The sequence below is a fragment of the Xiphophorus hellerii genome, chromosome 6 (assembly GCF_003331165.1).
Source record: "Xiphophorus hellerii strain 12219 chromosome 6, Xiphophorus_hellerii-4.1, whole genome shotgun sequence".
NCBI classification, from domain to species: domain Eukaryota; kingdom Metazoa; phylum Chordata; class Actinopteri; order Cyprinodontiformes; family Poeciliidae; genus Xiphophorus; species Xiphophorus hellerii.
Genome location: NC_045677.1, coordinates 7,414,871 through 7,428,261, shown reverse-complemented (window position 1 = coordinate 7,428,261; position 13,391 = coordinate 7,414,871). Strand labels below are relative to the sequence as shown.

At 42.8% G+C, this 13,391-nt stretch overlaps 1 protein-coding gene across 8 annotated transcripts in view; it reads left to right on the top strand.

Annotated features, from left to right (window-relative positions):
• Nucleotides 1-13,391, top strand: part of ctnnd2b (catenin (cadherin-associated protein), delta 2b) — a 160,999-nt gene that overhangs the window by 137,587 nt on the left and 10,021 nt on the right. For 6 of the 8 annotated variants that reach the window (XM_032566244.1, XM_032566242.1, XM_032566246.1 and 3 more), the window contains 5 exons: nucleotides 2,419-2,592; nucleotides 2,901-3,051; nucleotides 6,295-6,547; nucleotides 12,787-12,880; nucleotides 13,008-13,134. In XM_032566244.1, coding sequence (XP_032422135.1) covers nucleotides 2,419-2,592; nucleotides 2,901-3,051; nucleotides 6,295-6,547; nucleotides 12,787-12,880; nucleotides 13,008-13,134 — 799 coding nt within the window. The remainder of the gene's footprint in view (nucleotides 1-2,418; nucleotides 2,593-2,900; nucleotides 3,052-6,294; nucleotides 6,548-12,786; nucleotides 12,881-13,007; nucleotides 13,135-13,391) is intronic. The other 2 variants (XM_032566245.1, XM_032566243.1) reach the window with 1 other exon arrangement.

Below are 13,391 nucleotides of genomic sequence, written 5' to 3'. Positions count from 1 at the left end.
CCCTTTGGGATCAATAAAGTATTTTGAATTTGAATCTGAAAACAACTGGTTTTCCTGGATCTTATTTAAAAAGTGAATGTGTGAACGTTTGAGAGCCATGCCTCGCTTTCCTTTCCGCTTCACAGTCACACACTACACCTGCTTTGGTCTGTCTCACGAAACGGCGAGTCGCGTCCACCCGGCATGACGTGAGTGTGGACCTTTTTTTTTGTTGTTGTTGTTGTTCTTATAAAGACCATGCTTACTTTTTCGAGGCTCTGCATCGTCTAAGTGTTTCGGTTTAGTCTGCTCGGCGCCTGCGCTCTGATTTCTGTGAGGCTGATTCTGCCTTTCTCTCTCTGGATTCCTCGAGTGTTAATCCTCCACGCAGCTGAGGGGCAGAAGCAAGAGACCGACGAGCTCCGCCCTCTTGTCATGCAAATGAGCAATCAGTATCATTCTGATTGAGTGGAGAGCGTTTTGGGGTTTGTTTTTTTTTTTAAACCACTTCCAGTGTGGCTGTGGGAACTGAAAACACACCGTTTCCGGTGTGTGAATTGCTCATCCTCCCTGCACGACTTTTTTCTATTTTTTTTTTCTCACCTCTGCCAATCATTTCTGAATCTGGCTGAGATTTATGAAATCGGTTTTGGGACTTGGGTTTTATTACCTTCTGTTTGCCGGATTTTCTCCATGCAAACGTCTTTTTTCTGCTTGTGGGGAGGACGACGGGTCCTAACGATCATATTGAAGTAGGGACAGATCATAACCTCTTCAATAATAGAAACCCAAAAAGTCCATCGCTCTCTCTCCCTTCTGTCTGTGCGCCGTCGCCACTCTAGTGCAGCTGCGGGCGATTACCATGAAGCAGCGATTAGGGAGTGTGTGTGTGCCGAAGAGGACAAAACTCCAACGGGGCAATTAGAGGAGAGGAAGGGAAAGGAAGTGGAGGAGGAGACAGGAGACGATAAAGAGGGTGTAGCGGCGAAATCAGATTAAAGGCGCGAGGAGCAGCTAAAGACGGACAGCAGCGCTTGGCGGGGTTACAAATGCAGCGAAGGAAGCTGTCGCACGTTAGTCACATGAAAATAAGATGAGCTGATATTGTGTTGCATCAGAGAGACAGAGACGTCTGCACATTCACTAGAGGGTGACAAGAAAAACTTAAACAATAACTTAAGTTAAATCTGCAGAAAATTAATGCAAGATAAAATCTGCAAGATCATTCGAGCCTGATAGTGCAGAGTGACACCATCAGTGTTGTTTCCAGATTAGTGCGAGACCAGCACAGATGAGTAGGTACTAGTAAAATGGGAGGAAAATCTGAGTTTTGTCTAGTTTTAACAATAACTACTTGGCCCGTCGCATTAACCCGTAAATCAATTAATTGTGTGAGAAATTAAAACAAGCTCAATCATTTCCATTGGCATAATTTATCATTTTTCTGTGTTCTCTCTCTTTTTCCACCAAAAGCTGGATGACAAAAGTAGTCAGTCTGGTGCTTTGGTGCAAAATTGGACGACAATTTTGTTTGCAGACTTTTCGTAATTCATTTTATTTGTTGTTTCCGTCGTCTTGGTCATTTTGCTCCGGTGTTAAATGTTCGTTAGAATGTAAATTTAAAGTGAATTGATCTTTGAAACTATTGTGCTTGAATTTGTTTTGTGAATTTGTTTATTTTCATCTTGCCAGGTGAAGTTTAATGAAGTTTGACTCACTAATTAGCTACGTAAGAAAACTTTTTCGAGGTTGCCGAGGATTTGAGACCAGGTTGGACGTTTCCCTAAACACACTTCAGATAAAAAAAAAGATTTAAAAAATTGTTAGAATGGCCCAGTCAAAGTTCATATATAAATCCACTAGAGTGTCTGTGACAATAATATGGACACTAACTATCCAATTGTTTTCTTTTGTAGAAATGCACCACAATTGACAGCAGCTTTTGTTGCATCTAAAGTAGGTTTTATATTTATTGCTTCAGGGTGACTGGATAGAAATCCATGCCACACTTTTCAGATTCATATTTTTTGTATTTTAAGCGTTTCTCCCTCACACCGCACAATGGAGAATCATGCGACTTACAGCCAGACAGATGCAACAGTTTTATCACTCCCTCATTAAAAACACAGCAGGTTACGGCCTCTTATGCACTCATCATTACTCGGTTTAGTGTGCGCACAGTTTCGGGAAATCCATGTTTTTCTAGCCTCTCGCCAACATTTTCTGAGGTGCGTCATGGACGCTTCATCAGCGCTCGAGAGTATATCTAATTCAAGCAGCAGATGAGCTTCGCTTCGTTTATCGGCGCCTTTATGAAACAAGGAATCCTCTCCTTCTCGTTTGCTGCTTTTGCCCGCGGGGAGTGCTGCCGGGCCCCTCAAATGCGTGAGGACTCATGACAGCTCCTCCGTTCTGAGCCGTTGCCTTGTCGTTCCGTAGTGGGACGGCGTCGGACCCTTCCCGGACTTGGCTGAGCCTCCGAAAGGCATCCAGATGTTGTGGCACCCCACCATCGTCAAGCCCTACCTCACGCTGCTGTCTGAGTGCTCCAACCCGGACACGCTGGAGGGAGCAGCCGGGGCTCTGCAGAACCTGGCCGCCGGCAGCTGGAAGGTGAGAGCTGTCATTGTCGTAACCGAGCAGCATCTGCGAGAGGAGAGGAGATCGCAGTTCTAGTAGAGAGGAAAAAGTCCAAGTCGTTTTCAAATGAAAGAAACCTCGGCGGTTTTCATCAAAGCTAACGGGGGGGGGGGAGTGATGATAATGCGATATTCTTTTGTTAATTGTAAGCATTTCACAGGGGTTACCTGTAAATGCCAACAATGGTCTGAGCGGCTAACACTTGCTCTATAACAACTGAAAGTGTTGCAAATGTGTGATTCTGTCTCTGTCCACGTCTTTTCCTCGTCCCGATTGTCCAGTGGTCCGTCTACATCCGAGCCGCAGTGCGCAAGGAGAAGGGCCTGCCCATCCTGGTGGAGTTACTGAGGATAGACAACGACCGGGTGGTCTGCGCCGTGGCTACGGCCTTGAGGAACATGGCTCTGGACATTCGGAACAAGGAGCTTATCGGTAAGCCGGCCGAGCACAGCAGATGTAGGGGGCTTGGCCGAGCTAAAGGTGTACGGCGGACCTCCTTTCATTTGCGGTTCAAGGTTTGCAGATTCACCCATTCGTGGATTTTTTTTTTCTTTTTTCTGGGATGCAGAAATGACTCATGGACAACATGCCTATTCTTTTCTGTAGAATAGAATAGGCATGTTGAAAATATTTGAAAGAAAACACAGCCTAGGGAGCTGAAATAGCTACTTACATGCTATTGTCAGGCTTCTGCACGGCAGCCACTCCAGGAATGCCATTTATTTTCTTTGGTGTTCATTGGCTGTAGATATTAGCATTTACGATATTCAAAGACGGTTTCCACTGTGCATGTCAATGCATATTGAGGTATATTTGATGGGAAATTAAAATAGGTAGTTGGAAGCATTTTTCAGAGGAGACCTCAAGTATTTGCAGATTTTAAAGCTAACTGTGATCCCCAAATATCAGGGGTCAACCGTGTGTCAAGAATCTGAAGAAAAGGATGTCTTAAGACGTGACATACAGCTGGTGTCAGACTGGGAATCTTTTCTGGCGAAGGAAGTTTAGCCAGTGATTATAGCCTATGGCGGTAATATCTCTATAAAAAAATTGTGACAAAAAAACTCCAGAATATTACTATAATCTCTTTTTGTCTCATTTTCTATAAATCTGATCTGCTGTTGCATCTTGCATCATGAGGTGAAAGGATGAATGCACTCCTGGAATATAAATATTTATATATATACATATGCCAAAGAAAAGGACATTGTTGTTGAAATATAATTTAGTCTAAAATGTGACTTTTTGTTCGACCTTTCTGAGTGTAGGTCAACTTGAGCCGCTTTCATTTACTTCAAAAGCAAATCACAAACATCAGCCGTCATTCTATTGCTACAAACGGAGCCTAATTTTGCCATAATTGAAACAGATTGCGGCAAAGGGAATTTGCGCTGCAGCGGTATCTTAGCAGATCTGTTTGCACATATAACTCGTGGAAAGGATTACTGTTTGAATTTAAAATCAATTTGCAAAATGAAAACAAAGAATTTGAAAAGCATGTTGGAATATTAATCTCTCTGTTTGCAGATCGCTCCTTTCTGTACAAACCACAGCACAGCCGAACACCTGATACTAGATTTTTTTTTTCTTTCTTTCTTGCTAGAGACTGACTGATGTCTTTAATAAACTCCGCTTTTCTGTTGGTCCCCATGGCAACAGCCACATGCCTCTTTCTATTTGCTCCGTTCGATGCTTTTGGCTTTGAGCTAAACCGTGTGACGTCTCGGTCGGTGAATGCAGCCATCCGCGTCCTCGGCGGATGTAGGCCGCGATGTCAGATTTTCCTTTGTGCTGACCCCGGTGCGTGCGGCCATGTTTTCAGAGAACATACTGTCCTCCCCTTGGTTGGAACACAACCAAATTGCTTGAGCTGCACAGCATATTGTGTGGTCAGGTTCGCGGCGCTCTCCGCTGCAAATATCAGTACTGTCAGCACTGGCGGCTCTGCTTGTGAGCCAACTGTTGTTTTATTACTCCGGCAATACAAAACGTGACGAAGGGCTTCGCTGTTTGGAGTGCGCACAGCGACGAAAGTGGAGACGGACAGGAAGTTTTACGACAGGAAGTCACACGCGGTCTAGTAGTGTGCCGTCAGGAAGCCGTGATGGGACCAGTGCAGGGCGAGGGTGACCCATTCAGGACGAGAGCCACGGGGCGGAGAGAACACGATGGCCTGACAGAATCACATACAGTAGGTGTCATGGGAAACGTAGTCCGTCTGTGTCAGGGAATGTGACTAGCAAGTATAAACGCAGGGTGGATATTTGTTTTTCTTGGGATTAAGTTTTTAAATACTCTTTTCTAGTTTTTCTTTGACCATACACCTCATTCCGTGAAAGAGATGTACGGAGCCTCGTGTCGGAAGAAAAACAGCGAGTGACTGAGGGTCACTGCGCGTAACACAAACCCTGTAAATTCTAGACACCAACAGGTACCATAGAATTGCACAAAAATCCGTGAGGGACAACGGAGTCCCAGAGCGAAATTCTGTGAAAGAGGTGTACGGAGCCTTGTGCCAGAAGCCCATTAAAATGTTGTTTACATCGTTTTAAACTGTATGATTGTGAGGGGGAATAAAAATAGCAACAGGTATTTTGTTCCATATAACGCAGTAGGAGTGTAACAGGTAAACCTTCTATGGATGCAAACTCGACTAAAAACCCACATGTTTAGGATTGTATTTGAAACGGAATCAATTACAAAGAAATACAGTACCACAAAACACAAAGGGAAGTCTAAAGGGATAATATCCCCTCTTGTGAAGGCGACTGATTTAAGCTCAACACCTTGCATTAATTTTGAAGTACAAAAGGAAGACGTTCTTGTGTTGCCTCTTCATGTGGACAGAGCTAGCTTACAATGGCTTCTTGTCCAGGTGGCTGAAGTGTCTAACTTCTAAATAATTAATCCAGCAGCAATTTAGGCAGCCAGTACAGAAACGATAAGCACTGACAGAGTGAATCCAAACGATTGATGAGCACTGCGAAGACATGGCAACAAGCAAACTATTAGCCGCTAATGACGCTAAAGTTCGAACTGTTTGCCGGCTTTGTATTGGTACTTAAATGCATGTTTGTTTTCTCTTTATGGATCTCAACTGTGTTTAATCATCTCTACCTTCATAGAAAAGCACAAAAAAACGATTCATCTCCTGCTGGAACATTCTATGTTGATTATAGATTTTATTTTTTTTTACTTTATGATGTGAATTCTTAATTTTCAACATCTCAATAATAATTAAGACATACATAACAACGTATGATCATAAATGTTATCATATTGGTACAGCAGACCTAACCTCCTACAAGTTTACTTCTTATTTATTTTTTTATGTTTTTTCAGTTTTTCTTAAAAAGTGAAGCAAAGGGGTTTTCCGGAAAAATCCTAAGCTTTTCGAGGGTGGTGTTGATTTTAATCAAACCTCAAAGCTCCACTTCAAACTTGTACAACCTTTAGATAGAACACTTCCATAGAGAGTTTTGGGGGAAAAAAGTTACTTTAAAAAGATGTTTCCTGCAGCTCCGCCTGAAGATACTCTCACGAATTACAGTATTTTTATTTCATGTCTTGTTTCTCATTCCTTTCAGCCTCTAAAAGCTCACCAGCAGCCTCCCGCTAAACCTTTTTTTTTTTTCTTTTCTTTTTCCCCCCACTCTGTCCGTCACCTTCGACCAGGCAAATACGCCATGAGGGATTTGGTGCATCGCTTACCCGGAGGCAGCAACAACAACAACACCAGCGGCGGCGGAGTAGGAGGCAGCATCAACAGCAGCATCCTGGGGGGGAAGACCATGTCTGACGACACCATCACCGCGATCTGCTGCGCGCTCCACGAGGTCATCACCAAGAACATGGAGAACACCAAAGCCCTGAGGGACGCCGGTGGAATCGAGAAGCTCATCGGCATCGCGCGCACCAAGGGAGACAAGTAAGCCGAACGGGAAGGCGGCGGCGGGTGAACGAAGCGGGGTTAGGGGTTTCATAACGAAGCGAAGTCTGACATGGATTTAAAGAGAATAAAACCGTTTTTTAAAAAGGCATGTTGGCACCATGCTTTAAAAAAAAAAATAATCCACTATCTAGGACGGTTGAGAACACAAGGTCTCTAGATTGTGATTTTTGGAGAGCTTCTTTTTTTTTCCTCACAGTCTGATAAATCAACGTTATTTATGGTCAAATTGCTTTACGGTGTGGTAGCTGAAGGAGGAACAGCTTGTCCTGCTCTCTCCTGTCTTTACTGATAACTTTGCCTGAGCTATTTTTAAAGTGACAGTTTTTATAGTTATATTCACATTTTCAACATCATAACTGGATTACTACAAACCTAAGGACTGGGGGACTTTCTTACTTTTATTTTTACCTTACTTTTCTTCATCTCCAAGTTGAACCAGGACAAAATTCCTCTAGCTGACCCCAAGGACATTAGCAGTATTATACAACGACTTCAGTCTATAGAAATGAAGATCAAACAGCTGGAGGTGAACTTTGAAATCAACGCTACCTGTGGAAATCAGACAACTCTTCCTCAAATCAACGGAGAGGCCGTACGCCTCGCATCAAGCAGCTCACCCTGGAACGCTCTGGGTGCCAAGCCGAAGCAAAAGTCTCACACTGCAGATCCGATGAGGCGACTGACAGGGAGAAATCCCTCACCTGGACGAATCAGCGTGGCCGGCTCTGAGCCGAAACCCACCTTCAACCTCAACACCTGCTAAACCAAAGAAAAACAAACAAGCAGCTGCAACCAAAACGGCTCCACCGACCGCGCTCCCAAGGACAGAGCGACCCGCCCGGGCCTCAAAACATTCTGACTCCGTGGGAATCCCACTGAAAAACAGATTTTCTGCACTCCAGCCTGAGCCTCTGAGTGAAACCTCGCCTTCAAACATCAACAATGAGGCAACACCAACACATCCACCCCGAAAAGCTCCAAAGGACAAATCAGGTACACGAAAGGTATGCCAAAAGTGCTTATTGTTGGAGATGAGCAGTAAATGGAATCAGTCACGTTTGCAATGCCAAGAAAACGAGAGTGATTTCTTTTCCTGGTGACACTGTATCTGATTTAACTCGTAAAGTTCTTTCGCTAACCGCTGATCAGCCAGATATTGAGTCCTTAGTTGTGCATGTTGGAGCCAACGATCTGGCAAAGCAGAAATCTGAGATTCTGAAAAAGGACTTTAATATTCTACTGAACACTATGGGAAAGTTAAAAATGAAGTTATTTCTCAGTGGTCCAATTCCATCACCTCAAGGGGGAGACGAAAAACACTCCAGGCTGGACATGGTAAACAAATGGCTGATTAAAACCTGCTCTGCCAGCTCAGTGACCTTCATCGATAACCTCTGGATCTATTGGCAGCGCTTTCACCTTTTTGGAAGAGGTGGACGCAATCTTAATAAACATGGGATAAACCTACTCACTGCAAATCTTTTCCATTTTATCAACAAGGACAGCAACGTGATCATCGCTTCAGAAGAACAGGCTCAAGGAGTTCTGACTAGGAATAAACACTCTGCTTATCAGGAACAACCAGTTTCAAAACAAGCTGATATAACATCGACTGAAGACGGAGCGTCTGGTTCCCTTCCTCCTTCTCCCCTCCCTCTCTGCTCACCCACTCATTCACAGGATTCACAAGATACACATGGAGAAATGTCTTCTGGACCGGAGTTTCTTAAGTTTACAGATGGAATGAATCAACAGGTTTTACTTGGGACGTCTCTCCTTAGCGCTCACGTAGCAGACCTCACTTCATTTAAGCCACCTGACTCTAACTTCCCAGAGGATCCATCACTCTGCGTTTCTGAGGTCTGAGGCCGGGGTCCAGACTTTATCTTTACACCCTTCTTGCTCCAGAATGTGTCTGGCCACCTGGCACAGCAAAACAGGACATTACCTGTGCGGATAACTACAAGAAAATTTACAAGAAACAGAAACATAAAATACAGCTGTTTTAATTCAAACATCAGACTGTTCCCCTGCCTAAAGGAACCTCAGACCGAAGATTTCTTGGCCCCCAAGTCACTTAAACTAGCTCTTTTAAATACAAGATCTCTCTGTGCTAAAGCTCTATTAATTAATGATTTCATCACTGAGCATAATATCGATGTTATGTTTCTGACAGAAACATGGTTGAATGACAATAATGAATCGATCGTACTAATTGATTCTGCGCCTCCTAACTACAATTTCTTCAGTGAGAATAGAAAACACAAAAAAGGAGGAGGCGTGGCTTCAATATTCAACAATACCATAAATTGTAGTAAAATCTCTTTGGGTCACTTCACCTCTTTTGAGTATCTTGGAATTGAGGTTAAAGGCCACAAACGAACTTTGACAGTAACTCTATACAAAACTCCAACTTTTGTGGAAAATTTCTTTACTGACTTGAATGAACTTCTATTTGTCATATGTATTGATAATGATTGTTTAATAATTGTCGGTGATTTCAACATTCATGTTGACAACCCCCAAGACAGAGGGGCAAAAAAGCTCGCTAATATTTTAGAGACTTTTGGTCTAACACAACATGTCAAACAAGCAACACACACTCAAGGACACACTGGACCTGGTTATCAGTAAGGGTGTGAATATTTCCAATGTCTCTGTAACTGATGTCGCCCTGTCGGATCACTTCCTGTTATCTTTGGAAGTTCTTTATCTTTTAACTCACTTGGGCAAACAGCAACCATCACAAAAGGCTCTCTCGCTGAAAACACAGCAGAAACTTTTAATCAAATCTACTCTTCTTCCTCACCCTTAAGCTGTAATGATGTAGATAAGTTGGTAAATGATTTTCAGTCTAAAGTCTCAGATATTATTGATTCCATTGCCCCAATTAAAATGAAGGTTGTGTCTGGTAAAAAGAAATCTCCATGGAGAAACACACAAACAGTTAGATCTGCAAGACAACTCTGCCGTAGGGCAGAACGAAAATGGCGTAAAACTCAACTCCACGTTCATTGTGACATCTATAAAGAAAGACTACGTAACTATCACTCAACACTAAAACATGCAAGAGAGGCTTTCTTTGCGGATGTCATAAACAAAAACATTAACAGCTCTATTTGCAACAGTTGACAGAATCACAAACCCTCCTGTGACGTTACCGCCTGAATTCCAATGTATTGCCGCCTGCAACCAGTTTTCCAGCTTCTTTTCAGAGAAAATTCAAAAAATCAGAGGATTAATCTGTACATCCACTATAAGGTCAGTACCAAGGCTGTACCCAAACAAAACAAATACAGGAAAAATGACCCAATTTCAACTACTTAATTATAAAACCCTAGAGGAAATTATAAGTCAACTAAGCTCCAGTTCCTGCTGTCTGGATGTTTTACCCTCACATTTCTTTAAGAAAGTCCTGCCTGTTATTGCTGCTGATCTGATCCAAATAATAAACTCATGGCTCTCATCAGGCGTTTTCCCCAGGCTTTGAAAACAGCAGTAATCAAACCACTTATAAAAAAGAACAATCTGGACAAATCACTACTGCAGAATTACAGGCCGACCTCTGACCTCCCATTCATCAGCAAAGTTATTGAAAAAGCTGTGTGTAAACAATTAACTAGCTTCCTAACGATAACCAACCGCTTTGACTCCTTCCAGTCTGGTTTCCATGGTTACCACAGCACAGAGACCGCCCTCGTAAAAGTGTTCAATGACATCCATATAAATACGGACTGTGGCAGAACCACAGTGCTGGTTCTGTTGGACCTCAGTGCAGCTTTTGACACTGTTGACCATGACATATTACTGAATCGACTAGAGAGTTGGGTCAGACTCTCCGGTCCAGTGCTTAACTGGTTTAAATCCTACATAAAGAACAGGGATTTCTTTGTTTTAATTGAAAACTTTTCATCAAAGAGGTCAAAGGTCACATGTGGGGTACCCCAAGGTTCAATCCTAGGACCCCTTTTATTCAATATTTATATGCTCCCACTAGCTCAGGTTATAACAGGAAATAATATTAGCTACCATAACTATGCAGATGACACACAGCTCTACATTACGATGTCACCAGGTGACCTTTGACCCCATCCAATCACTGAACAGATGCTTAAAGCAGATAAATGTGTGGATGTGCCAAAACTTTCTCCAGTTGAACAGAAACAAAACTGAAGTTATTATTTTTGGACCTAAAGAGGAACGATCTAGAGTTATAGATCTAGAGTCAATGCACAGCTTCAGTTATTACAACTGAAAACCAGCGATCAGGCCCGAAACCTGGGAGTAGTGATGGACTCTGACCTGAACCTCCAGAGCCACATAAAGACAGTTACAAAGTCGGCCTTCTATCACCTGAAGAACATTTCCAGGATTAAAGGACTAATGTCTCAGCAAGATCTGGAGAAACTCATCCATGCGTTCATCTTCAGTCGTACTGATTATTGCAACAGCGTTTTCACAGGTCTGTCCAACAAATCAATCAAACAGCTGCAGCTGATCCAGAATGCTGCTGCTCGCGTTCTCACTAAAACCAGGAAGATAGAGCACATAACACCAGTTTTAAAGTCTCTACACTGGCTCATTGTAGCTCAAAGAATAGACTTTAAAATACTGTTGTTAGTTTACAAATCACTGAACTGCTTAGCACCACAATACATTAAAGATCTGCTGTTGTTGTATCAACCTTCCAGACCTCTCAGGTCTTCCGGTTCTGGTTCTGCTCTGCATCCCCAGAACCAGAACCAAACGAGGAGAAGCAGCTTTCAGCTTCTATGCACCACAGATTTGGAACAAACTTCCAAAAAACTGTAAAACAGCTGAAACACTGACTTCTTTTAAATCTCAACTGAAAACCCACCTGTTTAGGATTGTATTTGAAATGTAATCAATTACAAATTTATTGATGGAACTTGACTTAATGTCATGGTTTGATTATTGATTCTATGTTGCATTGTGTTTCTGTGTTTGATACGATGTAAAGCACTTTGAAATGCCTTGCTGCTGAAATGTGCCATACAAATAAAATTTGATTGATTGATTGAAATTGATTAAATTAACAACGGAACAATAGTTATCATTAAAATGATTTGAACTTTGAGGATTAGAAAGTAGCTTAATTGCCCTAAATTCCCTTAATTTCACAAAGGTTATTTTTTATAAACTTATCCAGGAGAAACTAAGAATCTGTAAGGCCAAACAGAATGCTAACTGTGCAAACAGAATGCTAACTGTGCAAACAGAATGCTAACTGTGCAAACAGAATGCTAACTGTGCAAACAGAATGCTAACTGTGCCTCGCGAAAGTATTCACACCTGTTCAAGATGTTCACATTGCGGTTTGTCATCACACTGACATGCATCCATGTGTTTTGATCTAAAACGTTTACTGTGACCAGTTTTCCTGTTTCCCACAGCCTGATGCTGCCACCATCGTGTTTCACCTCACGTAACACTTTGCATGTTGGCCAAAAAGTTCTAATTATTTTGTTGTTGTTCTGTGAGCAAACCAATTTCCATATGCTTGCTTTGCCATCTACGTGGTAAAGGGTCTTCTTACTGCTTTCTAAATGAGATACATTTATGATTGTGCTTAGAACATGACAAAATGTGGAAAACTGCTGTTCCAAGGCACTGTAGAGGAAAAATATGTTCAGTGACGCCTAGAACAATGATCATTTTAACCATAAGGACAAGTAAAATAATGTCAAACTCTAAAACACCAACCTTAGTTCATTTCTATAAACACTGTACTTTGTTTTATAACTAAAAACAATGCTTTAGAGATACTCTCGGAACATAAAGGTGATTTCTACCGGGTTTCATGTGTTTGTTTGTTTTTTCTCTCTCTCTCTCTGATAAATGGTTTGCCCTCACGTAAACCCAAAATAATAACGCCGACCGAAATGTCTCAGAGAAATGAAGTCTAATTTCGATAAGGCCACACCAGCCAATTAAACTCCGAGCCATTAGTCAGCTGAGTGAAAACCTAGAAGAAAAGCAGATTGAAATGTTGGCCAATTAATCAATCACAGCCAGCAGTCAATCTGTCAGCGTGTCGGTTCAGTTTGAGGACACAACAGAGACGGAAAGCACGTCTTTGTTTTGAAGGTGCTAAGGCTTTTTTTGTTTGTTTGTTTGGCTGATATTTCTGAATCTTTTTCATCCATAACAAAAACACAGTCGAGCTTTACGCTGTGTCTTTTTGCTCTCTGCTGAATTCCCAGACATAGTCCCAAAGTGGTGAAAGCGGCATCGCAAGTCCTCAACAGCATGTGGCAGTACAGAGACCTCCGGAGTCTTTACAAGAAGGTGCGGCCATTTTGTCTCTGGAAGTTGTTTTGGTGTTTTGATTGTTTGTGATGAATACCGACAGACTGAAACACTGAAAATAAAACTGCAAACCGCCTTCCCGTCCCGTCTTTTCTTTTCTTTTCAGGACGGCTATTCGCAGTACCATTTCGTGGGCTCCTCCTCCACGATAGAGCGGGACAGACAGCGGCCGTATTCCTCCTCTCGCACGCCGTCCATCTCTCCGGTGCGGACTTCCCCGAACAACCGGTCAGGTGGGTGTCTCCACGCCTCCCTTTCTTTTGCGTCCTCTCCTCTTGAAGCCCCTCATTCTTCTTCCCGCCGGTCAGAGGAACGCCTCTCCATCACAGCCCGAGTCTTCACAGCACGGCGCTGTCGAGTAAAATCCGCGCTTCGTGTCCATTAAGAACGCTCCCCGTCCTCCGCGTTGTCAGCGGAAGGGTTTGGATAACACGAGCCACCGAAGTCTCACAGAACTTGGGCTGAGGATGATAATGGTGGTGACGGTGAC